Raw genomic sequence first — 26,921 nt, 5'->3', positions numbered from 1 at the left:
TGACTTTTTAATACTATGCTTGCTTTATTTTTATTTAAATCAGGTTTTATTTAGTTTCATCAAATGCATTTATTCACTTAGATCAAATTTGATTCATTTTAATCAAACGTTGTTTTTATTTAAATAAAATCATTTTATTTTAATCTAATGTATCAATTTATTTAAATACATGTTTTTTAAAATAAAATATTTTTTTATATATATATATATTTTTCTCCTTAACTTTTCCACTCCCTGGGACAGTAACATTCATTTTGTTACTGTATTTCAGTACATATTTAATTTTGTACATAGAGTATATTAATGCTTTTTATATTTTAAAAATATATTAGGCTACTTTTTACTCCTCTACATTTCAGAAAAATACACATTCCTCTCCGAGAGGTGACTGTTGATGTCCGATTCGTGATGAGTCAATTATTTTTAATGAACCTGTTGAACTCATTCACAAATAGATTTGCAAGGAATGAATCATCATGAATTGGATTTTTCAAGCTAGGACTCGGTGATCCAGTGGGAAAGAGTCTTGAATCAACTCTCAGAATTGGTCATTTCTCACAAGAGAATTTCTCACACATAAACAAGAGTCATTTATAACCTAAATATTACTTGGTTACAGTAAAAAAATATAAAAATCCGTCATTTTGGAAGTCAAATCCTCCGCACTCTCGAGCTCAACCTCGGTTCAGACTCGGAGCTCGAGCGTCCGGAGCATTTGACATCTAATTCTTTAACCCGTTGAATTGGTTCACTAATTGCACTGAATGTTTTATTCGTGAACTGGGCTATAATCCGATTGCCTCGTTTATCAAGATACAACTCGCTGATTCAAAGGTCTGGTCGAAATGAATCTTGAATCAATGTTCAAATAACCTGACTAAATGACGAGCTCGAGAGCGCGAGAGTGCGGAGGATTTGACTTCCAAAATGTCGAATTTATATATTGTTAAAAATGACTCTTGTTTATGTGTTAAATCAGCTGTAAAAGAGTGAGTCGCTTAAGCTCATTGTGTTCAAAGTCATAATCACACACTTGATTTATCAGCCAAGTTTAATCTTTGATATGAAAAAAGAAGAATTCCATTGGGGTTCACTGTGATGTGAGCTTGTCCTGGTCCAGATCATCAACAAAGCAGGTAAACACAATTCTGAACAGACTTTACACAAACACATACCAAGATTGGACATTTTTATTTTGTCTGAAAGATGCAATATGCATCTAGAATGGTCTGTCACAAAACTACTTTGGTTTTACAAGATTTTTCGTTTGTTTTTGTTTAATCAAGTTACCTTATAGTACAGCAAAATGTGAATGAAAAATTTCATCTTAAACTTCTTGTTTTCATCATATTACAGTATTTTCCAGCTGAAATTATAATAAAAATGGACAAAGCCCGTTGTTTACAAATATTGCACACTGCTAGTTGCTTTTAGGCTGACAACTAATCAACGTTTAAATATAAATTTCTGAATACGTTCAGAAAAAATATAGGCAAATGACCAATCACATCAGGTACAGTATAAAATGGTTAAATACAAAAAGGCAAATTTCAGATAAATGAAAATACTACAAATGAGCAAACACTTGCTTAGTTAATGGATAGCTCAAGATCGGTGAGGGTTCAGGGGTCATAGGTCAGGTTGGATGATCTGGGCTGCGTCCGAAATCGCATATTCTCTTGAGTAGGTACTTATTTTGAATAAATACTAACTTTGTGAGCGTTAAAAAGTATGGTCCATATAGTATGTAATCCGGACGTACATACATTCGCCCTGTTGTCATTATCAGTTGTGTCGCGTCACCTCCATTCACAAATCCTCTCCCGTAGCCTCATGGGATAGTAAAGTGTCCATTGTAAGCACACTTCAGGATCTCACCGGAACTAGTAGGTCATCTGGGTACTTTTTTATGAGTGCTGTAAATTCGGACATACTTCATATGTCACATACTGTTTTTTGCCTTCTATATAGTAGGGAAGTGTGTGATTTCGAACGCAGCCCTGATGTGTACAAAGACATTGGGGTCGGAGAGGGTCGACCTTGAGGATGGTGTTTATGGAGGGCTGGATGGTCAAAGGTAAAGGACACAGAGGCATTATCAGGGGCAGTTCTTTGCTGTTGGTGATTAGCTTGAATATTTATTTAGACGTTTTAAGGCTAAAGAAACAATCTCATTTTTAGTCCAGAGAGGGAAATGGCAGTGTCTCTGTGCAAGGACATAAAGCCCAGGTTTCCTGCGCTCATTCTGAAAGCTGATGGCTTTATGATGACGAGCGGTTTGGCTGTGTTGAATCATGTGATATACAGCGGCCTCCAAAAGTCTGAAACGTGTGGCAATCAAAATCTAACTTAGCAAGTTCATTAGTAGTGACATTGATCATGTGACTCTTTGTACATTGTAGCACAAGGTGCTTTAGCTCATCAGGTTTTGTTCATGTCAGCTTTTTTTCCTCAAATTTTTATGCTGATCAGGGGCAGTGATTTGGGGGCCCTAATCAGTTCCTGGTATGGGGCCCCAACACGCCAAACTATGCACCCCTTTTTTTGCAGTCAAAACAACCATTTTTTCTTCATTTCTAAATAAAAGGTCAAATATTCATTGTCAAATTGGTTTATACGGGCCTCTGGGTATTTGTTGGGGCCCTAAGCTTACCTTGCTTATTGGTTAAGTCTGCCTAGTACAATTCACAATGAAAACAATCTGATAAATAAATATACACACATTTCACCAGCATTCACATTAAATCTAAAAACAAAAAAAATCATTTTTTTATGAATTGAAATTCTCAAATATTTTTTTGGAAAACCAGTCTCTATGTATACAATACCAAATGATTAAAATAAGATTGATCAAGTTCTTTTTTTGAAAAAAGTAGAAATTCCCTGAAGTTAGCAGTTTTTTATTATAGAGGGGGAAGTAGAAAAGTTTTAAGATTTAAAAAAATGTTAAAATAAAAATAAAAATAAAATATATAGAAGCATTTTGACTTGTATAGGCTGTGTCCGAAATCGCTCCCATACCCTTAAAAAGTGCACTATTTGAGGAGACAGCCATTTGAAGTGGTGTCCGGAACCATAGTGCACTCATCCAATCCCACAATAACGAGTGTACAACTGATGTGCACTCATCGGTTAGAGAATACCCATAATGCACTGCGAGAGTCAAGCGCTGAATGAATTCCCGTGTCTGACCAGAAGATGGCGCCGCAGCTTCCATTCATCCATTTTCTAAACCGCTGGTCCAATGTGGGTACAGCATAATATCATACAGGTATAAATTCGGTTTAAAATTATGATTAAACTGTTTAGTTAAGGTTTATTTTCATCTTACTACTGGAGCTGCTAGTTTTGTATATTAAACAGCAAGCACAAACTGCGAAAGCGGCAGCCCTTCCGTCGCACTCAGTGTCGTCCTCGTCTTCACTCACTCCTTCAAGTGGACTATATTAGTGGAGTAATGTAGGGAATAGTGAATGCGATTTCGAACACAGCCATAGTCTCAGACTTTCGGATCTCGCTGTACATGAAGAGCTAGTAAAGTGCTTCCAAACGGCTGTTGATAATCATCAGCTCTCGGATCAGCTTACAGTGAATGACGCTCATAATAGTGCATCAAATGATACTTATATTAGTGAACAGAGCTGCCTACAGTGTTAAAGGAACTCGATGTGTGCGATGGCAGTGATCACTATAGTTCAAGGAGAGACTGAAAGGACAGAGCGTTAAGGTTTGCTTATGTCTTACATGTGAGTGTGCATGACTGTGCACAGCATCCGCCCGAAGCGGAGGTACATTCATTTTTCTTCAAGAACATTTAAGAACCTCATCGTACAAGAGTTACAGCCACAACCACTGACGGACGGAGCTAAATGTCACATTTAGTTCGCTGCTGTTTTAATTTTTTTTCCTAAAATGAAGCTAAAACTCGCTCTCTCTGCTGATGAATTGTGTCCTAAACAGGTGCAACACGATTTCCACAATAAAACTCCTTATAGAAAGTGAAATGCAATAAGAATATAACCTATGTTTTATGTAAATCTATGTGGAACAAGATTTTGGACCAATGGGATTTCGCTGTGAGTGACAGGACCGAAAGCAAAATCTCTCATCGAGGCTGTTTAGGACTAAAACTCCGATTGATATGATAGTAAATCCGGTGTCGCTCCTGATTAGGACACGGTTTAATGTGAAACTGCACTACAGATTAAACAAACCGCCCCAGACAGCTAAAGCTCACATCAGGTTATTACAATATCAGCATTAATGCTAATACCAGTGATTACAATCAGAATACAAATCCTACATGGCAAAAAAGATATATGGATATAAGATCATTTCGTAAAAACGCACTAGTGCAGAGCGAGAGAGAGGAACAGAGAGGAAGAGAGAGGGACAACACAGGAAAACGGGATCTCCCATAGGAGAGGACAGGAGCAGGAGAATATGGGAATCTCTCTTAGAGAGTCTCACATAGTAGTTTCTACGATGGTGTGTGTGTGTTTGGTGAAGACGTGGATGCCGTTGGGGTCCAGAGGGTGAAGCAGCTCGCTGTTCTTCAGGCCGTACTCCTTCGGACGAGAGCTCGCGCCTCCTTTAACGGGCGCCGCCACCGCTTTGATCCGCTAAACACAGCGCATTCATTGATTTGAGTGCATTTTCAAGATTATTATCAAAATGATAAATGCAGTGATAAAAATAACTAGCAGTTATCATGTTAAATTCTTTATGTTATGGCCTAGAATTTGAGCAATGGATGATATTATAAATCTATTTTAAAAATGCCTTTTTATTTCAGATTTAGTATAAACATTAAATCTAAAACAAAAAAAAGAAGAAATACAGGTTATGAATTCAAATTATAGAGGGAAGTAGAAAAGTCTGAATTAACTTTTTTCTTAAAAATGAAGAGAATATTTAAGAAAAAGTGAAATAAAATTACAATAAAAAAGTTATTATATCTTTAAAACTAGAATGACTAGTTTTTCTATAAATTATCTATGGGTACATTAGAAAGTTATTATATCTTTAAAACTAGAATGACTAGTTTTTCTATAAATTATCTATGGATACAATACGAAAATGAATTAAAATATGATTGATACATTTATTTTCTTGAAAAAAATTGAAATTGCCAATTTTTTATACATTTATTATAGAGGGGAAGTAGAAAATATGAACTTTTTCCTAAAAAGTAAATAAAATTAAAATAAAAAATAAGTTATAATATTTCATAAAAACTTTTTATATATATAAATTACTTTTTATATATTTTATCAATTATTTTTCCAAAAATTACTTGTGCGATTAATTAGTTATTTTTTAAATCACACTACTTTATATACAGTATATATATGTAAAATTTCTACAAATATTTTTCTATAAAAGTATTAATTTCTTTCAAATTATTCTAAGGGACACAAATGTTTCCCTAACTTCCCTAATCATCACAGATATATTGTACTTTCCTAATATAAAAGAATGATCAATAATGCCACTAGATGTGTATGTTATGTTGCTTTGCATAACAGTAAATCAACCTGACATGTTTTATATACAGTATATGACCTTCTCACCTCTATCAGGGAGCCGTCTGATTGGATGATTTTGATGACGACCATCATCGGGATGCAAATCATAGAAGTCAGTGCAAGAACCCAACCCAATCCAACAGACCAATCAGGATACTTGTAAAGCTTGTTATAGGTGAGCGGCTTGTACTTCACCAGTGAAAAGACAAAACAACCCTGAAATAGAAAGATGGGAATAGTCACAACCTTTTGCTGCTGGCCATATTTCTCAAGCATAAACTGCGTTCACACACTTACCACACACAGGACGGGTGTGATCAGCATCCAGCTCCATTTCATCCAGCTGTTGGGTCTGTAGCCGATCATGTCCTCTATAGCATCGTAGAAATTATCAGCCCCTACAAATGAACACATGCAGTCAGAATTGACAGTTGTGTATTGATCATTAGTAACTGTACATCTCAACTCATAGGGCCCTATTTTAAGGATCTAAGCGCATGGTCTAAAGCGTGTGGCGCAAGTTCACTTATGGCGAATCTGAATCCACTTTTGCTAGTTTAACGACAGGAAAAATGGTCGGCGTGCCCGGCGCATGGTCTAAAAGGGTTGTCTCTATTCTCTTAATGAGGAATGGGTGTGTTTTGGGAGTAACGTGCAACAAACCAATCAGAGTCTCATCTCCCATTCCCAAAAGACAGTTGCGCTCGCGCCATGGCAGATTCGCTATTTACATGGTGGAATTTGCTAGCTGAAAGACTCAACGCTTCTCAAGAGAGCAAACGGATCTGCTCGTGCGCGAGGTTAAAGCAATTCCACCATATCTTTATGTACACAATAATAATCTTTTACATTGTAAACCTTTTATTTTTAATATTTGGCATGTATAAGCAGAGTGTACGAGTGTGCCTATAGGCGCACATTTTAAATAACAAAAATAATGTTTTCTGTTGCGTCATTGACTTTAGACCAGGATTCAGTCGGTCAATGGCGCAGTCTATTTTAGTTGCCTCAAAATAGCTAAATTGTTTTCAGACCAGCAGCCCATGGGCGAACAGATGGGCGCAAATGCATTTGCTATTTAAACAACGTGGCGCAGGACATGAAAATGATAACTGCGTCGGGCTGAAACTAGCAAAAAACACTTGCGTCGAGGGTGTATGATAGGGCCCAATAGAGTTTTAAGGTGCAGTATGTAATATTGACAGCTAGTGGTTGAAATGGGTACTGCAGTCCAAATTCAAACTATCGGAGATCGTTATTTCTCCCGCCCCCTCCTGCTCAGACTTGATGCTCACGCGGGTTTCCAGATTGAGGACATGCAACAGGAGTGAGCAAAATTGACAATGGAAGGGCGAAGAGATTTACATAAGTTACTACGCAAGCTGATCACTTGATTCATCCGCATTTTAATATGCTCCCGTTCATAGAGATTTTTAGATCAATGCCAAGGCTTTTTAGGTCAGGTAAGCCAGTTCATTTGCTGGCTTCCATGGCTGCAATGCATTGTGTTTTCCACCAACTGGTAACCCTGGGTGTCAAAATACTATTGGGTAAATTGGCAGTGGGCGGATTCACACAGATCAAAACAAAAACTTTCGGACACGGAACGCACATTTCAGAGTAAAATAACTGTCTGTAGCATTGATTTTCAGAGAAACAAGTATGTGAACTTAGCATGTTTCCTAAATATCTGCAAACATTATGATATTTTAATGCTTTAGTACAGTCAAAAAATTACATACAGCAACTTTAAATGATATTGAGCTGGCCAAACGATTTTTCCCAACAATCAGCACTGAAAAACATGCTGATTTCATGTGGGGCCAGTCATGACTAAAAAGAGAGATCTGATATAAGCCCAGAGGACTGATGTGATTATATAAGACTAAATAAGATTATATCAAATTAATCTCAGCAAACACTGTTAGACTGTTGATTGAGTAACCTCAATGAGCTTAATGCACAGATCATAAGACGCATGAGCTCAGTATTTATGCTGTAAACACAAGTGACAGCAGCATCTGTTTTTAAAGAGACAGACACCCATATAATAAGTAGAGCATATAGTGTGTGTGTGTGTGTGTGTGTGTGTGATTGTTTACAGTGTGTTTGATTAAATGGCTCTTAAAAGGTCACATTCACACTCAACTACCTTTTAACCTCAGTTATTTTGTGATGATTTGTATATCTGAGTATGTCATGCAAAACATGTTAATGAGCTCTTTTATGTATCAACATGATGATTTTAGAAATGTATGTTCACCATGGACGCATTTATTTGATCAAAAATATAGTGAAAAACGCTAATATGACAACAATTTAACATAACCATTTTCTATTTTAGTATATTTTAAAATTAAGAATTCATTCTGTCACCAAAAACACCATAGCAATACGATTTTTTTTAAATCCTGTAACTGGTCACCACTTAATTTTTTGTTCAAAAATACATTAGTTCAAAATATTTTGCCATTATTTCTTTCTAGAGGCCAACATTGATTACTGAAACCTTATCTAGTGTGTATTTACCGTAAACCCAGGCTACTGCAACACATTCAAAGAATGCAACCCAGAGAAGGCACACACCGCTGGCGGCATAGTAGTCAAACAGCTGGAAGACGTACATGCCACCCTGAGAGAGAGAGAGAGAGAGAGACATATGGACCTTCAGCATTCAGACACTGCAGGAGGGGTGAAATCCACAGCGTTGACACTTACTTTAGTGACCATGGTGAGTCCCAGCAGGTAACTGATGACGCAGATAACAGCGATGAAGATTTCTCTCCGGTATCCCTTCCTTAGGAGGGATGGGTACAGGTCCACCAGCGAGGTGATCTGACCCTCCACTTCTACAAACTGTGCGGAGAAAACCCACACAAACATGTTGGAATTGGAATTAAGTAACAGTGTTATTTTAGTATTACTTATCTATTATAGTATTTATTATTATTTCCTGTTATTTTGATATTTTTGTAATTATAATAAGTAATTTTGTCATTTTATATATATATATATATATATATATATATATATATATATATATATATATATCTTTTTCTATATAATTCATTTATATTTCAGTTTAGTCATTTTAGTACTTAAACTTAAAGTTATTTTGAGTCTGTTTTTTTTTTTTTCTGTTTTCATTTTCAATGTGGTCATTTTGTTATGGGCTTTTGACATTTTATTTTGTTTAGAAAAAAAACGTATTTGTTTGTTTAATTCTATTTAAATACTTTTATTTTAGAAGTCCTATTTAAAAAAAAAAAAAAATCATTTAAGTTTAAGTTTTTCATCTAATATTTATATTTTATGTAAGTTCATTTCAGCTTAATTTCAATTTATTTATTTAATATAGAATATATATTCATGTAAAAGCAGGTGAAATGACCGTTTGGTTACAACAAAACTAACTTAACTATTCTATCTATTCCACAAAAAACATTGAATAGATAGCTTTTGTCACTTGTTGCTATATCATGTCTAATTAAGGCCTAGAGTGACAATACAATTATAAAGATGTGTTCATACTGACAAGTGATTTACAGAACAAAGCGACCATTTAACCTAATGCAAATGAGAAGTGATGTTATTTGGACAATACCAATGTTTGTGAAGCATAGGTCATGTGATACATTGAATACTGCAGTCCAGTACAGACGCCTACTAGTGACCAACAGTACAGCATTGTTAGTGTTCACAGTTTTTGTTTTAATCATAGTTTTGACTGTAGGAAGGGGGGGAAATGCATAATAACAATTTGTTTTTCAAATGTTTTTAGTTTAGTCTTGAGATTTTTTTTTTAATTAACTGTTTTGTTGTATCTTTTTTGTATAATTAAATTTTGTAGTGGAAGTGACACTTATTACTACTCCTCAAGAGAGTATGCAATTTGGGAAGCAGCCTTGATTTTGTTTTTTTGGATCTACTAGAACAGGTTTTCATGCTTGAATGTTCAAAAACATTTTCACATATTCTCCATTGTTGCAGCTCCTCTCTTCCCAGTTTGTCAGTAACGCTCTGTTTAGTTCCTGTCTCTATGAAGCCCCTTCTTCCGAAAAGCTCTCTGATTTGTCGGCTGGACCACTGTTGTGATTGGTCAACCGTTTCGAGCATTTCGAAACACTGCTTTACAGGGACAAGCCTCTTGGAGTCATCTGAGGTTGTGTTTTAATGAATGAACAATGGTGTCAGCTTATGCATCAGGTCACCACCTTATTTGACCCTGAACTGTGGAAAATCTGAGGGTTTATAATTCTTTTTATTGCCCGCTGGAGAGTAAATGACATTCATAACAATGGCAAACTTATTTATGTCCTGTTGTTGCTCTTAGTGTGTTTGCTTGTGTGATGTAGGTGTAATTTCACACACACATATGCAAAAGGAAATGTGATCCATCACACATTGGCTTTTCAGCAAGTCATATGAGACTGGAATAACTTCACTGTCTCGTGATATGTGTGTGTGAGGGTGTGTTTGTGGGAGGCAGCCCGAAATATAGCAGTGTAATTCCTCAACGCTGGCTCACAGCCGCAGAAAGATGATGTTTCACATCAGGACTGAACACTATGCTGTATATTTATGATCTTCTGGCTTAACCATCTCAATGTTTGCGGTCTTTCATTCCAACACCAAGACACTCATATGTCACACCACGCAGAGGACATTTTTACTGCTCTTTTCTAGCTCTGGAGACTTAATGGAGTTCTCAATTATGTTTTGGTGTTAACTTTGTCTTAGATGTTTTTCTTAAAGAAATAAAAAAGAAAAATATATTCTTTATCATGCAGAAGAAAGAAAGTCATTCAGTCAGTCAGTCATTAGTGGGATTAAATGATTATTTTTGGATGAACTATCCCTTTAATTTAAGAGCAACGGAAAGTGTAGGTGTGTGTTTGTGTTGATCTAACCTGACTGTCTAGGCCCAGCAGCAGAAGCATTATGAAGAAAAGTATCGCCCAGACCGTCGGCAGTGGCATCATTGTAACGGCCTTTGGATACGCGATGAAGGCCAGACCAGGACCTGAGAGACAGAAGTAATTCATATATTATTAAAAGAGTGTGTGAGTGTATATACATACATATATAATATATATGTAGGGCTTGTCATTAACTTTTTTGCTCACCAGCCACTGTGGCTAGTGGTTTTCCAAACTTACTAGCCACTCAACATTTTCACTGGCCACAATTTTGACATCAATTCCATGGGAAAAAATTGCCATATAGATATTTTTAATTTTATCTCATAATTTGGCAGCAGGTTTATTAGGCTGCCGTCACTTTAAGACCTGACGCACAGATCCATTATACTGTTACACATACGTTTTCTTTCTCAACTGTTTACTTTCACCTAAAACATAACTGACTGTGTTTACGTGAATACTCGCCAAGACCGGCATTTTGACATTATTTTGTGTGTATTTGACTGTTTAAGGGCAATAAGCAGCGAAAAAAAACATAAATTTAGTACTGAGAGGCGGCTTTATGTGTGTGCACTTTAGGTGTGAGCATAAAATCTGCGGGAATGGGTAAAATTATATGCAATGTGCGCAATCTGTCGCCGAAATTCAAGCCTTGTAACACCAACAATATTCATCCGGAGCAAATAAAACGAGTGGCTGAGGGTAACTTTGTGTGTCAGTTCTCTGTCGGATAGATGAGAGAGCGAGAAAACAGTTGGTATTGTATATATATATATATATATAGTGACACTTTTAGCAGCCACAAATGCTGCTAAAAGAGCTTCAAATAAAATATAATACATTAGATTGATCACAATCTTAAATGAATATTCACATCTTCCTCTCATTGAAAGTATTCCTTGTGAAAAGATTTGGTGACCTTTGACCCTGAGGATTACCTGACTCGGCCACGTCTGCGATGGCCACGCCCTGCTCCTGTGCCATGAACCCCAGGACAGAGAAAATGGCAAAGCCTGACACGAAACTGGTACCACTGTTCAGGCACCCGAGCAGCATGCAGTCCCTAAACACACACACACACACACACACACGCGCGATGTTTGAACAATAAATAGACACAGCATATAGCTATAAACATATAAAACATGCATTTATAATTGGTAACACACAACAGCAGGCCCTCACCTGTAACAGTTATACTTGTACTTGTTGTAGCTTCCAAGTGATGTCATTGCACCGAGACAAATAGCATATGAGAAAAAGATCTGCGTGCCTGCATCAATCCACACCTAAATCAGTCCACAGAGAGAGAGAGAGAGATTGCAGTTTGCTTCAAATGAAAAATAACAATGTACAGAGATTTTGTTCTCTCCGTCTCTCTACCTCAGGGTCCTTTAGGCGGGTCAGATCGGGGTAAAGGTAGAACTTGATGCCCTCGGCGGCACCAGGCAGAGTCACACCACGAACCAGCAGCACAATCAGCATGAGGAAGGGAAACGTCGCTGTGAAATAAACCACCTACAGACAGAGAGAGAAAAGGGCAGAGCGTTCATGGATTTCCATTATGAAAATAAAATAATTATACACCTACGGAAAGCAATCCATATTCACAAATGAAACCCACATAGCTACAAATTCTGAAATGAAGGCTTGAAAGTGCACATTGGACCTTTTTCCATGAAACACAAGTCGATTTTTGTGTAATTCGTTTGCCACAAAATCATTCTTTCATTAGTCATTCTTTGATTTACACAGAAATCCGTTCTGCTCGTGTTTAATGAATGAGGCTCAGTGTGTGTCCATGATTATAATCCTACACAGTTACTAGATCATGCGCACCACTAAAATGCCTTTCTTTTAATTTAGATGACTGTGCAAAGCCTTGATTATCTTGGGATGTCTTATGACAGCTGTGGTGTTTCACATGATGTACTTGTATTTCAATTAGAAAACCTTGAATCTTTTAAAAAACCCATAAAATCAAACATTTGTTTGTGGTTTTTAGTTCATGTCCATTAGCTTTGAATAAATCTATACACCATCTTACAAAAGTCTGGGGTCTGGGATTTTTTAAAAGAAATTAATAGTTTTATTCAAAATAAATATGAATATTTTCTTTTTCATTTTTACATTTAAGACGTTATAATGTTGCAAAATATTTCTGTTTATAATAAATGCTGTTCTTTTTAACTTTCTATCCATCAAAGAATCTTAAAAAAAAAGTCACTGTTTCCACAAAAATATTGAGCAGCTCAACTGTTTTTAACATTGATCAAAATAATAAATGTTTCTTGAGAAGCAAATTAGTTGAAGGATCATGTGACACTGAAGACTGGAGTAATGATGCTGAAAATTCAGCTTTGCATCACTGGAATAAATTACATTTTAAAATATATTCAAATAGAAAATAGAACATTATTTTAAATGGTAATAATATTTCACAATATTTTGGTTTTTACTGTATTATTTATTAAATAAATGCAGCCTTTGGGTGAGCATAAGAGACTTCTTTCAAAATTAAGAAATTTTACTGACCACAAACTTTTGAATGGTGGTGTATGAATGGTATAAAAAAGTAGACAAAATTAATTTAGCAAAGCAGGTGCAATTAAAATATACAGGCTTTCTCTTCCAGGAAAATGGGCCAAAAATCATTTTTTATTTATTGTACATTCGCTCTTCAATATGTCCTGTTCCTACTTTCTGTTACAATAGAAAAAAGACCAATAGCAAAAGAAAACTGTGCTTGTGCAAGTATCTATTGAGTTGTGTGTCATATTTTAGCTTGCTTACTGCAAATATGCATGTTGCATTGTGTATGTTAGCATGTTAAATCTGGAGTATTCCAAGTAAACAGGAATCCGATAATCTCGTATAAATTAGGGCTGCACAATATTGGGGAAAAAACTGACATTGCAATATTTTGTTTTTCTGCTATATATATTGAGATATGAAAATTTTACCAGATGACTTGAATAGCTCTATTTGGAAAGAATGAATCATTCTAGAATGATTGAGATGATTTTGTAGCGGAGTGTATCTGCATAGAAAATAAACAAATTACAAGCATAGATACATACAACAGAACAAAGATACAAATGAAATAAACTGTGCTTTATGTTTTTCAGGCAAGTCTAACAGTATTTAGGTACAGAACTTTAAATTAAATGTAAAATAACACAAAATTACATAAATTAAATATAATATTCTTTGTTAAAGCTACAAGAATGATTTTGTTTTTGTCTTTTGTTGCGTGATTAACATTAATGACACAGATGGCAGCAGATATATTAGGCTACTGTTACTTTAAGAGCTAATGCACTGATCAAATATAATGATACACATCCGATTTCTTTTTAAATTGTTTACGTTCACTTAAGACACAAGTGACTGTGTTTATGAGGATACTCGCTGAGACAGACGTTTTGAGACAATTTTGCATGAAAAAGAAGATAATAAGAACTGAATTTGCTGTTCCGAATTGAGTTCTCGTTCACGTCTTGCGCTTGAATGCTTTCAAGTCGCTTGAATGTTTAAACTGACAGGACTTGCAAATGATAAACTTTCACTCTATGATGGATAAACTTTGCTATTAATCCATGAATCACATGCATTCTGAGCCATATGGCCTGGTCCATACGGATCACGGATCAACTACGATTCCTACTATCCTACTATCACCATGTTGATGCTGAAATGATATCATGCTGCCCTAATATAAATCATACAGTACTATATCTGACCATGTTATTGTTCTCAGCTACTTCTGTAATCAGATATATGGTAACATCCAAAGGAACCAAGGCTTTACAGCAAGGTTATAGGGACTACCTGATAATTTGGGTAATATTATAAATAAATATAATATGAATGATGCAAAGTCTGATTTATTTTAAAGGATAAGGTTGGCTGCAAGCTTCTACTTGGTCATTTTATGTGTTCGGCTACAATTTGCGCTCTTAAAATATAATGATCACTTTCCAAAAATGTGGGGGTACAAACTTTGACACTTCTAAAAGTGTAATGCTTGCTTTTTGAAAATGAGTCACTTTTCTCGTCCTCTCGCTCACCTTGCCGGTGGATTTGACTCCTTTCCAGATGCAGAAGAAGCAGACGATCCAGACGGCCAGCAGACACAGCGCCAGCTCCCACTTCAGACCGCCGACCTCGTCGATCCCTGAAGAGATGCTGAGGACGTTCCGCCTACAGACGATATCAGAGTGATGAGAACGGGCGTAGAGCGTCCGTCCCGGACACACACCCGCGCGCGATACTCACTCCCAGAATTCGGTGACCGGCGAGGTGAAGTTGACAGTGTTGGTGGAGAGCCAGAGGGTTTTGTTCTTGCGGACGGTGTCCTCCACACAGTTCTCCGTGTTCCAGCTGTGCTTGCAGCGGGCCCAGGGCAGCTCGTGCTGGAAACACTGCAGAAGGTAGTACAGACCCCACGCCAGGATCACGATGTAGTAGATGTTCAGCAGGGACACGATCACCACTGAGGCGTAGCCGATTCCTGTCAACGTGAAAGCAACATTTACTTTCTTAATACACATGGTATTCACTTACTGTTCACAGTTCTTCAGTGATTAGTCAAAATTATACAAACAAAAAGAAATTGTTAAATGATAGGGTTGCACCACCTATTTACACTAGCTTTTCAAAAGTTTGGAGTTTTTTTTTTTTTACTTTTAAATTAATGATAACAGAAGCTGCATTTATTTGATCAAAAATACAGTAAAAACTGTAATATTATGAAATATTATTACAATTTAAAATAACTGTTTTCTTTTTTATATATATTTTAATGTGTAATTTATTCCTGTGATCAAAGCTGAATTTTCATTACTCCATTCTTCAGAAATCATTCTAATATGCTGATTTGAGTATTATCAACGTTGAAAGCAGTTGTGCTGCTTCATATTTTGTGGAAACTGTGATACATTTTTTTTTTCAGGAATGAACAGAAAGTTCAGAAGAACAGCATTTATTTGAAACAGAAATATTGTGTAACATAAAAGTCTTTATTGTCACTTTTGTTCAAATTTAATGCATCCTTGATAAATAAAAGCATCAATTTCTTTCAAATAAATAACAAAACTGGAAAAAACTTGGAAAGAATTGTAGTTTATATAAACTATATGTACTACTACTATAATACTAATACCCTGAACTGGAAAAAATTTGCTACTATTTTGTTTTGATTTAAGTGTTTAGTTTAGTCTGGTTTCATGCTTGAGAGCCACTAAGTAATAATTTATAATATTCTCTCTTATAAAATGTACTGTAAATGATGTTAAATGTCAACATAATCAATCATGTCCTAAGACAAGTCTGTTGGGTAAAACATGAGCTCACTGATCTAATTTAAGCGATCTGCTATTTTACTCCTACTTCTTTAAATATTTAGTTTATACGTATGGTTCAATGCTCAAATATTTAGAAGCACAACAGCTAACTTACGCACAGCTAGTGCAACCATACCCCAATGGATAAAATCAAGTATCGCTATATTTTTTCTCAATTAATCATTTATTTCATTAAGAAATGTCACATTATGAAAGTAAAATGAGTATGACTTCATGTTTATAAAGAAAGAGAAATTTCATTTTAATGAAATTTTAATTTCATTAAAATGTGGCTGCCTTTATAGTAGAAAGGTGAAAAAATGTAAATCAGTGCTACCTGACAAGAGAAAAAAAGAGAAAGAACTACCCATAATGCACTGGGCATGTTGCCATCCAAGGCCACTCCCACCTACCAGAGTCAAATAACTCCTTGCTTTAGTAGAAAATAATCCTTAGCAAACTTTTAGTCATAATGGAGACTGTATTGTTCCCGGGTGCAAGAATTCAAAGAGTAAATGTTTAGCGGGAGTGAGTTATTTTCAGTTTCCAGTGAAGGATCCAGCGTGTTGTAGCCAGTGACTAAAGGTTGCAAAGAATCAGAAATATGGAGAGAACACTGCAACGGAAAATCTGAAAAACCCCTGTGCCAACATTTTCAAACTGGATGCCCATAAACACAATGTTTTAGGCCAAACGGAGGGGAAAAACTGAAAGAAACTGCAGTTCTGTCAGTTCCACCCCCAACCCTCCGAAACAAAGCTGTCGCGTACAAGAAAGCTGTTGCCATAGTGTTCAGTTTTTACCACTATGCTGTTTAAAGGGGTGGTTGATTATGATTTCACTTTTCTAACTTTAGTTAGTGTGTAATGTTGCTGTTTGAGCATAAACAACATCTGCAAAGTTACAACGCTCAAAGTTCAAAGCAAAGGGAGATATTTGCTTTTTTAGAAATCACTTTTTAAGGACTACAACAAACGGCTGGTAGAGACTACACAAGCTTCCTCCCGGGTTAGTGACATCATTAACCCTAAAATTTACATAAACCCCGCCCCCGGGACACGATTTATAGATTATCAAGACAGAATATGCTAATCAATGACTAGAAGATAACTACACATAGGCTGCATAAATTCATCAACTAACCAGTCAGAAATGTTGTCTACATGTTGTCACTTCTTCTTGAGTCTCTCCATCATTGTCTGACTTCGGTTTGAACATAAAAGGCTAAAAGTTTTCGAAATTTTCAGTGCATGTCTGCGTGAGTGCAAGCTGTTGAAGCTCCGCCCCCTGTGCCAGGAGCAGCAGCTCATTTGCATTTAAAGGGACAGACACAAAACGGTGCGTTTTTGCTCACCCTCAAAAAGTGACAATTTTAACATGCTATATAAAAATATCTGTGGGGTATCTTGAGCTAAAACTTCACATACACACTCTGGGGACATCAAAGACTTATTTTACATCTTGTGAAAAGGGCATTATACCACCCCTTTAAAGAGTAGACATAGTAAGATACAATTTTCAGTGATAAAACACCCTTACAATAACTGTTTTGTTAATAACACTATCATCTGGTGGACTTTGCTGACAAATAAAGTGAATTTCTCGGTCCAAGCATTATGGAGAACGAGTACACATTTTTCATTTACATATGCTATGACATTGTAACAATACAAAGCGGGTTGAAAATTGGTGAAGCTACACTTTGATTGGACTACCAGCTAACTAACTTACTCTCTAAGCAATCTGTAGTGCTGTACTGGAACTAACAGTGTATTAACAACACAGATTAACATTAAAACATTAATCTGCCAAGATTAGAGCTGGTCATGAATGATAAGACAAGCATCTACTTGCACAGCATGTAACTTGCCACTCTTTGTGTTACAGACATGAGTGATGTCTCAAATCATGTGGCTTGTTAAAGGAGAGGTGCCACATCTAAGCAGACCGGAGCACAGTGTGAGACTTTATGAGACAGACCCACTGTGTTCTCATTCTTTTAATGAGCCAAACACAGCTGAAACGACTCTATTCTCAGAGCAATGAACCTTCACCTGTTGGCTCTGACACATCTGCGTCTGAAATTGTATTTTTCTAGGGTTGAGGGCAGTCAAAGGGCTGAATGCCAGTTTTATGCTATAATTAATACAAAGTGCCACAAGCTCGCTCTGCGGTGCCAGGAGCTCACTGTGACAGCTGACAACAGAATGCCAAACGTGCGTTTGAGTATATGCAAGAGCAGGACTTCATTTGTAGATGTGTGTGTGTGCTCAACAGAGATCGGTCAGCTGCCGCTGATGCTAAGAACATAATCATTGGGTGAAAGGGGACAATGGGCTCACGGTGTAAGAAATATCACTGGTATGTGCTAAATAAAACCCATCCACGTGAGCGATGTCCGTGCATGTGTGTAGCTATATAGAGGTCAGGCACCAAAATAATTCAAATATCCTTTAAGACAGGGGTTATCAAAATGAGGGGGTGGAAAAGTCAGATTAATTTAACGAACTAACTAAATAAATTTGAATAAAATAAAAAAGTTAATTTAAATAAATAAATAAAATTGTATTTAAATAACTGGACAATAAATTAATACATTACATTAAAATAAATTGATTAAAATAAATAAATATATTGTTATTTAAATCAAAATAAATAAATAAAAACATTTGATTAAAATTAATAAATAAATTGATTTAAATTTTTTTAATTTTTTTTTAATCATTTTCATTTATTTATTTTAATCAAATGTTTTTATATAACTACAGAAATAAAAACATTTGACTTAAATAAGTCATATAAAAATAAGTCACTAAAAAAATAAACTGATTAAAATGTATTAAAATAAAAAAATATTAAAATGAATTTGATTTAAATAAATAATAAACTAATGCATTACACAGTACTAGTCTAGAGTAAGTCGAAAAAATGAAATAATGTAATTTATTAGAAAGTAAATACTTAAAAAAATTATAAGATTATTTTTCACAGTATTAATTAGGTCCTAATACATGAAAACGGCATCTAAAAATTGAAAAGCCCTCCTCTAAGAAACTCCTCCTGCCCTGTTCTTTCTCATCCTAACACAACCACTCCATTTTGGCTCCCGAGCAGAATATCTCTGAGCGGCACCGGAGGACATCCCATCGAAAGCATCTCAGTCACCTCTCACGGCTGTTGCCATGGAGATCAGAATACATGTCCAAATGCGGAAAGGACTCTGAAGCAGAGAGCGGCGGAAAGCAAACAAATGATGGGGAATTAATCGCACATGTAGTGTGTGTGTACGAGTGACCCGCATCCTGCTCACACACATGCAGAATCGGAACACGACGACGCATCTGAAAAGAACACAGCGTCTTCCAGTGTTGCTCAGAAACCACAGCAGATGCTGAAAACAGGTCAGAGTGAAGATCGGTTTAACAAGCCACCTCAGCAGCCAATCAGACTCGAAGCGCATCACAGTAACGGCCATGTTGATTGGTCGAAATGTGAAATATGACTTATGCTGATTAAAATGTGCTTGAGCCCGATGAGTCATTAAATATCACCTGTCTCGTCCTCCCCTCACTCTCTCTATCTCTCTCTTGATCCATATATTTGTCTCACCAGTGAAAATGGGGCAGAGTTTCCCCCAGCAGGTGATTCCTCCCTCAGAGGTGAACTGGCCGAGCGCCACCTCCAGAAAGAAGACAGGTAACCCTCCGCCAAACAAAAATATGAAGTAGGGGATGAGAAATGCACCTGGAAAACAGGTAAGACCAGGTTTTAAGATACCAGTTTAAATTACAATTATAGTAATCAACAGTGTCACAGATGTTATTGGTAGTTTAACTTGTATTGAACCTAAAACCAGTGTTGTTATTGTTAACTAAAACTATTAAAAATTGTTTTAATTAATTGCAATAAATAAATAAATCGCACTGCGCACATTCAGGAGCTCTATTTGTGTGTGCGCAGTGCGATCTTCGCTGTCTGTGTGCGATTGACAGCAACATATGTGTGTGTGCGCTTCAATGAAAACAGCGCATTAATATAGAATGGGGATTAAACTGACTGGAACTACCTTTATTGCACACCTTCCAGCCAATCAGAGTCGAGTATTCAGACAGACCATGGTATAATCTTAAATATTAACTTATTAAGATTAGAAATGTTGCCTTTACAACTAACAAAAAAAAAAAAAAAGTAAGAACTCAAATTACTACAACTAACACTGAAATAAAAATTAAAGCTAGATAGAAATAATAGATAAAAAATAATACAATGACAAAAGCACATAAAATTACTAAAACTGAAAATGTAAAAATAAAAGCTAATTCAAATTAATAAATATAATAATAAATACTATAAATAGTATGATACTATATAGTTTTTAATACATATATTCATTAGCACAGTACAGAATATAATACATTAATATGTGAAATACTAAGTAAACCAGCAAAACAATATTCTGCAATGAGCTCAAAGGTATTAATGTCACAAGCTCTTATTTGCATGTGACATATTTACAGTTCACAAAGACTGAAAAGTGTTATCTTTGTTGTCATATTACACATATAACACTCACCTCCGCCATTCTTGTAGCAGAGGTACGGGAAACGCCAAACGTTGCCTAAACCAACAAAACCTCCGGCCACAGAGAGCACGAAATCCAGCTTGCTGGCCCATTTCTCCCGCTGTGGTGCTCTGCCCTCTGCCTCGTCTTCCGGACGCGTGCCGGGACTCTTGCCAGGAGACGGCTTCAATGTGTCCTTATGGAAGTCTTTGAGACACTGCAACTTCTCCTTCTGTGCCATACTGAGTACAGGAGAGAGAGAGCGGAAGGGGTTGAGAATGATATACAGTACCTATCAAAAGGTTTGATAGAGACGTTTGAAGAAATGAATACTGAGCAAGGATGCATTAAATTGATCAAAAGTCACAGTAAAGACAGACATTTATAATTTTACAAAAGAAAATGCTGTTCTTTTAAACCGTCTATTCATCAAAGAATCCTGAAAAAAAAAAAAAAAAAAAAAATCACGGTTTCGACAAAAATATAATGTAGCACAACTGTTTTCAACATTGATAATAATCAGAAATGTTTCTTAAAGGGTAACTAAACCCTAAACCAACTTTTTTTAGTTAATGATCTGTAAGAATGGGGCTTTATTAGAGCTGTTCATTGATTCGAGTAACTTTTTTGACATTTGGGTATAAAGTGTTTTAATTCTACAGTATATGGTGTAAAAACGTCTGAGTGCTGCCCTCTTCAGGTTGAACGGTGGCTACTGCAGTTGAATTTTCCTATTGGATGTTTGCGGTACGTGACGTAAGCGGAGGTAAGTGACGTAAGCAGGTTCCAGCTCACCACGCCCTTGGCAGTATAAAAACCATCTTGTTTCATCAAAACCACTGTAGCGAGTCAGGAGTTGGAATTGCAAGTATTGAAAATGATCAGGATAGAGTATTTTAGCATCTATTTAGCATAGCATTTATAGCAGCATATCAGCATATTAGAATGATTTCTGAAGGATCGTGTGACACTGAAGACTGGAGAAATGATGCTGAAAATTCAGCTTTGATCACAGGAATAAATGACACTTTAAAGGTGCATTGCGCAAGTCTCTGAGTTTTTGCAGAACTATGCCCCCTCTGGCGACAAGCAAAACTGCAACCAGAGGTGTGCACGCTCATGGACCACACGCATGTGTCTTTGTCTTACGTGGAGTTTGCGTTGGGGTTTGGAATGGACTACAAGCCGGTCTCTTTGAATCCATCTTCTACTTTTGTCGCTCGAGTTGTCTTCGCTGATACGGAGAATGGCGGCGAATACACAAACCTGCCAGACATAGCCAGGTGAGCGTGAACGCACATGACGTCACGCCCAGTCTCAAATTCCGTCCCGAATCCCTCTTATTTATTTTACTGTACAGGATTATAGAGGCAATCGCAGTGATCAGAGAAGGGCTCATTCAGCCCATCAGGCAATTGTTTAAGCATGTATGGGTTAGAAAAACGGGTATTTTTAACATGAAATGTTGCGCAATGCACCTTTAACATATATTAAAATAGAAAACACAAAACACTTATTTTGAATTGTAATAATATTTCACAAAATTACTGTTTTTACTGTGTTTTTGATCAAAGAAATGCAGCCTTGGGGAACAGAAAAGACGTCAAATCAATTAAAAAACTTTACGGACCACAAACTTTTGACAGTAGTGTATCATAAATGTCTGTTTAAATGTGTGTGATTCATCTGGATTCAGCTTTATGAAGACCCACAAGGAAAGAATAAGTAAATAAGCAGAAAGTTTGAGCTATAAAAAAAATGACATCCTCTGAGACTTTGCAAAACATGCACTGTTATATAAGACAGATCTAGAAGCCAGAGCTCGAAAAATCTGCAAATCTCAATGCTGATTGCTCAAAGCTTATGCAAAAACATCCCTAGGTATTATTTAAAGAACACAGTAGCCTCAAAATCAAACACGTATACAACTAAGATTACATTTCAGGTAAAGTGAACGATGCAGCTACATACAGAAAACGTTTCAGTGCTTGTGGTTTTCACACAAACACCAGTATAGTGTTCCTAGCCTGTCTTTAATCAGAGTAATGCGAGTCAGGCTAGCAGGAAGCTGGTGCAGTCTGATATCCTGTTTGAAACTCACACTAACTCAAACACAGATGCTGATAAACTAACTCACTCCAGTACACGTGTCCAGGTTAGCCAGAGCCCTTTTCTCTATATGTTTGGAGGTTTGATACCATTTGCAAATATATATTTTTATTAGTATGAGGTCAGCACATGACTTACTAGCATCCTGCTTTTTATCTTCCTTCACTCTTAAAGTATAAAGCTTCTTTATAGCATTGATGGTTCCATTAAGAACCTTTCCGTTCCACAAAAGGTTCTTTATAGTAGAGAAAGTTCTTTAGATTTTTTTTTATATTCTTTATATTAAGGGAAAAAATGGTTCTTTTGGATCACTGACAGGTTCATTAGGAATTAAACTAAAAATGGTTCTTCTGTTGCATTGCCAAAGGAGAGCACATTTCTCCTTTGGGAACCTTTATTTTTAAGAGTGTATCAGGACTTATCTAAGCGCACTGACTCCGAATTATGGAACAACCTTCTGATGAAGCCTAGACAGATAAGACAGGTTAATACAACTGTTTTTATTACAAATTATATGATCAGCATAATGCAAAGTTGAGTTGAAAATGCATATGAATTTGAAAATGTCTTAGTTTTTTCTTGGTCTCTCTTTTGCTTTACCTACAGGAGCAATGGAGCTACCCCAGACAGCAACATAGCGTCGGCCCAGATCCGGGCCCACATCTGGCACACGTGGAATCCACACATACCAGATGTGGGCCGGATCTGGGCCGACACTATGTTGCTGTCTGGGACATGAACAAAACCTGATGATCGGGTTCTCCAGCATAATTTAAAAGAGGATCCAAAGAGCATCTTGATCTGAAATTTACTTAGATTTTATTAGTGATCTAGAAAAAGTGCAGAATATTAAATATTTCTAATTCATTCTGTTTCTTGGTTTAACATTTTCAAAATTGCTAAAACTTGTTTTGATTGTAAATTCGATTTTGAATCCCAATGTAGACTAATCTTGTGTTATTTTTAGAGATTCCGACAAACCATAAAATCACAAAGAATTCTGTTATTTCATCTGAACAACAAGCAGTGTGTCATTATTTATTGTAAGCGATGTCAACGACCGAGCCAAACACTGAGATGTGCGCCCTCACATTCCTCTGACCCGAAAAGTTAGATCAGTAAAACACCATAAAATAATTCAACTTAAACTGAATTGAGTTGAATAATGACACTATTGTCTTCTGCTTTATAGCTGAAAGTTTTTCAAAACTGATTAAGTTTAAGTTATTGAACTGAACTGAAGTGCCATTGAACTGACGAGCTGAATAAAGACATTACTGTCTTCAGTAGAGCTGCTTATAGCTGAATTGAACTTGATTCATAATGAATGAACATTAGGGTGTGTTCACACTTGGCAGGTTTGGATGGATTAAAACGAACCCTGGTGTGATTGCTCTGTTAGTGCAGTTCAAATGAATAAGTGTGAACTTTCCATCTGATCCCTGATGCGCACCAAACAAGTGGACTGAGACGCTGAAAAGATGAGTCTCGTCCGCTTCCAAATGAACTCTGGCACAGTTGAATGTAATATGAACTCAACATGAACCAAAGACATGTAAACGAACCAAAAACAGGACATGATATCACAAGATGCAACCCTAAAAAGGACAGAATGCTCAAGCATATCTGTTTTTTCTCATCATAGTCGCGATATTACCCATCACAGTTCGGTACAGGCATCAGAACGGCATCTCCTCGCAGCAAATCTTCATTTGTGTGTGTGTTTTGACTCCTTCACACATTTTATAAGCTCTTCACGAGTTCTCAGCTGGTCAAAATACCATCATATGTAGACTACGCACATACAGAAAGCGCATTTAGCCCAAAACACAGCATTGTTTTGGAAGTTCGACAAGTCCCTTCGCAAAATATACGTAATAAAAGCCATCTTTTTTGTTTTGTATCTTAAATTTTCTTTTTTGGTCCAGACCAAAAGGACCAAGGGAACCGAAATACAATTGTGAACACTCAACACACACTCACACTGAATAATGAAACTATTGTCTAAATACAGCAGCATCATTCATTTCCTGTTAATGTTGTTAAGCTACTTTGAAACTGTTTCAGTTGTATAAGATCCTCAACTAGTAACTCTACTAGTTAAATGCCCTTTGTTGTCCCAGTGTAGATTTGGCCATGAGCAAAGACATATTTCAGGTTCACAGCTCCGCTATCTCAATCACATTCAGCTTTCAATCTTGACCCCAATAATGACCTTCTAAACATGCCCAGACCTCTCATTAGCCTTGATATAGATAAACAATGATAGCTCACTATCAAAACAAGCTATGCAAATGCATGTTTAATCAACCAGTGTCAAGAGCAGAGAAGAATGAGACAACGTATCAGAAGGCCACAAGCTGAGAAATAACATTGTCTGGATATTCAGCTGTTTAAAACCCCTGAAGGTTATAAATTACACTCTTTATACTATCAAATGTGAAACATAATATTGGATGTATTCAAATACACAAAGGAATGGGGATAAAAGCTTTAATGCTCTAATGTCCATTTGTATTCGAACGCCAAACCTCATAAAGCAAATGAGATTTTATAAACACAAACGACAACATTTAGCCTACTCTAACATCATTAATTATGGAAGGTCAGACACTATGAAGTTCACTGTTGTCTAGTCATTCCAACAGTGATTTACCTTTTTAAGTATGAGCAGAAAACGTTGCCAACTATGTACAACATCAGTAAAGGATAGGGATTAAAAAAGAACCAGTTGTAAAACATGGTGCAATTATATTACTTTTTTTTTTTTTTTACAATGGCACTTCTATAGCATATTGGTAACACCTTATCTTAAAGTGTCCTTGTTACATATGTTACATACACTTACCATAATAACAGTAAATTATGCATAATTACATGCAACCAAACCCTAACCTAACCCTATAGTAAGTAATGTTGTTCATTTATTATATTCAGTAGTTAAATATATAATTAGCCTACACTGTAACAGTGATACCTTTAAATAAAGTGTAACCACATACCTTGGTACTCTTTGAAGTTCATGAATATGACAATCATAGTCAAGTGTATGACATTGCCACAGTAGGTATTGATGGTGGCACAAATATATCAAGTAGTGAAGACAAGCACGGCATATCATGCTTAAATCTAAACCTGTCTGGTCTCAAAATGAAACCTGAATAATATCACGCACGTGCCCTAATTTTTCGGCGCGCGCTCCTAATGAAATTACATTTTTGTGAGTGTTTAATTTGGAAACCCGACATTGCATGAGCCAGAGTAAAAGATGAACATGCTTTTGTGAACCAATTATGTCTCTAATGCATTATCCATCAACGAGGGTTTTTGCATTTACCACACCACCAGGCCAATGGACATAAGAAGTTAAAATCGTGACTATGTCCCAATAACCTACATTGTGTCTGACGAACCCACATGACAGGTTTGAGAGCGATCCATCTCCAGGCGGTGTCAGTGTTTACATGCACGAACAGTGCCGAATAAATTCACATTAACCTACATTTTATTGACCGGTTAAAGCACGCGCTATGAGGATGATGCTCTGTGATGGTCCTGAGGGTGCTGTCAGTCACCTGAGATGTATTAGACTGGTACACTGTTAACCAGTACTTAAAATTAAGCTTTAATTACGGTGCATCTAAAATAAATTGATATGCATTTAATATTTAATGACATTGATCTTGCAAAGCCTGTGAGAGCACTTAGGCAGAAAGAACATTTGTGCGCAACTAAGACACAAAGCTTCAATACAATGCCAGAAACCTGAAACATAGGGATAATGTAGGCTATGTGTAAAAAAAAAAAAAAAAAAAAAAAAAAAAAAATCTTATTTTCTATTTAGAACTGTTGAATAGGAAAATATTTTAAGTCTTTTTAAATTTAAAGCAGAGACCAGGTGTCGTTATTGTACAAAAAAAATGAGTTAGTTTAAAAATAAAAATAAATCTACACATAAAAATGTGCTTCTCAAAGATGCAAATCAAACTGAATTTTTAAATATATATTTTAATTGAAAAAAAGACTGTGTTTCTGCCTTAGACAAAAATAAACGAGTTCTTGAAACATAAATAAGATGTACACATAAAGATGCGCTTAATCAGCCTCCACTGTCATGATGGCTGCAAGGTGTCACTCACCTGACAATGGAATTTATTGCTCAAGTCTGTCCGAGTCTCTTGTTCTTTTGTCTTCTTTCTTGTGGTGAGGCTACAATGCAAGGGAAATAATCTTTACGCCCTCTCCCCCCGACTTCTGTCTTATATGGGAGCGCATGTAATAACGGAGAGAGTGGAAAAACACCAGGCTCTCGTGCAACAGGAGTGTTTCTTAAAGAGACAAGCACACGCTCGCTTCACATCGCTCGGCGTCGCGAGCGTCGTGCCATTGGGCGGCAATTATGTTGCTTGGTAATAAGAGTTTACCAGACACCACCAGGGGGCACAGAAAGCTGTAA

The 26,921-nt window shown here is 36.4% G+C and overlaps 1 protein-coding gene across 1 annotated transcript; it reads right to left on the bottom strand.

Moving 5' to 3' along the window:
• Nucleotides 1-1,176: 1,176 nt before the first annotated feature.
• Nucleotides 1,177-26,742, bottom strand: slc6a6a (solute carrier family 6 member 6a). Its single transcript, XM_079897747.1, has 14 exons — nucleotides 26,605-26,742; nucleotides 20,369-20,598; nucleotides 19,405-19,539; nucleotides 14,729-14,963; nucleotides 14,521-14,653; nucleotides 11,834-11,968; nucleotides 11,636-11,739; nucleotides 11,389-11,513; nucleotides 10,439-10,551; nucleotides 8,247-8,384; nucleotides 8,058-8,160; nucleotides 5,826-5,926; nucleotides 5,574-5,744; nucleotides 1,177-4,622 (listed from the first exon to the last, which is right to left on the bottom strand). Exons 2-14 carry the CDS (start codon nucleotides 20,595-20,597, stop codon nucleotides 4,467-4,469), a joined length of 1,878 nt encoding a protein of 625 aa, XP_079753873.1. The 5' UTR covers nucleotide 20,598; nucleotides 26,605-26,742; the 3' UTR covers nucleotides 1,177-4,466.
• Between the last annotated feature and the right edge of the window lie 179 nt (nucleotides 26,743-26,921).

The sequence above is a fragment of the Squalius cephalus genome (genome assembly GCF_949319135.1).
Source record: "Squalius cephalus genome assembly, chromosome: 16".
NCBI classification, from domain to species: domain Eukaryota; kingdom Metazoa; phylum Chordata; class Actinopteri; order Cypriniformes; family Leuciscidae; genus Squalius; species Squalius cephalus.
Note: the sequence above shows the minus strand (reverse complement) of the source record. Positions and strands in the feature narration are given on the sequence as shown.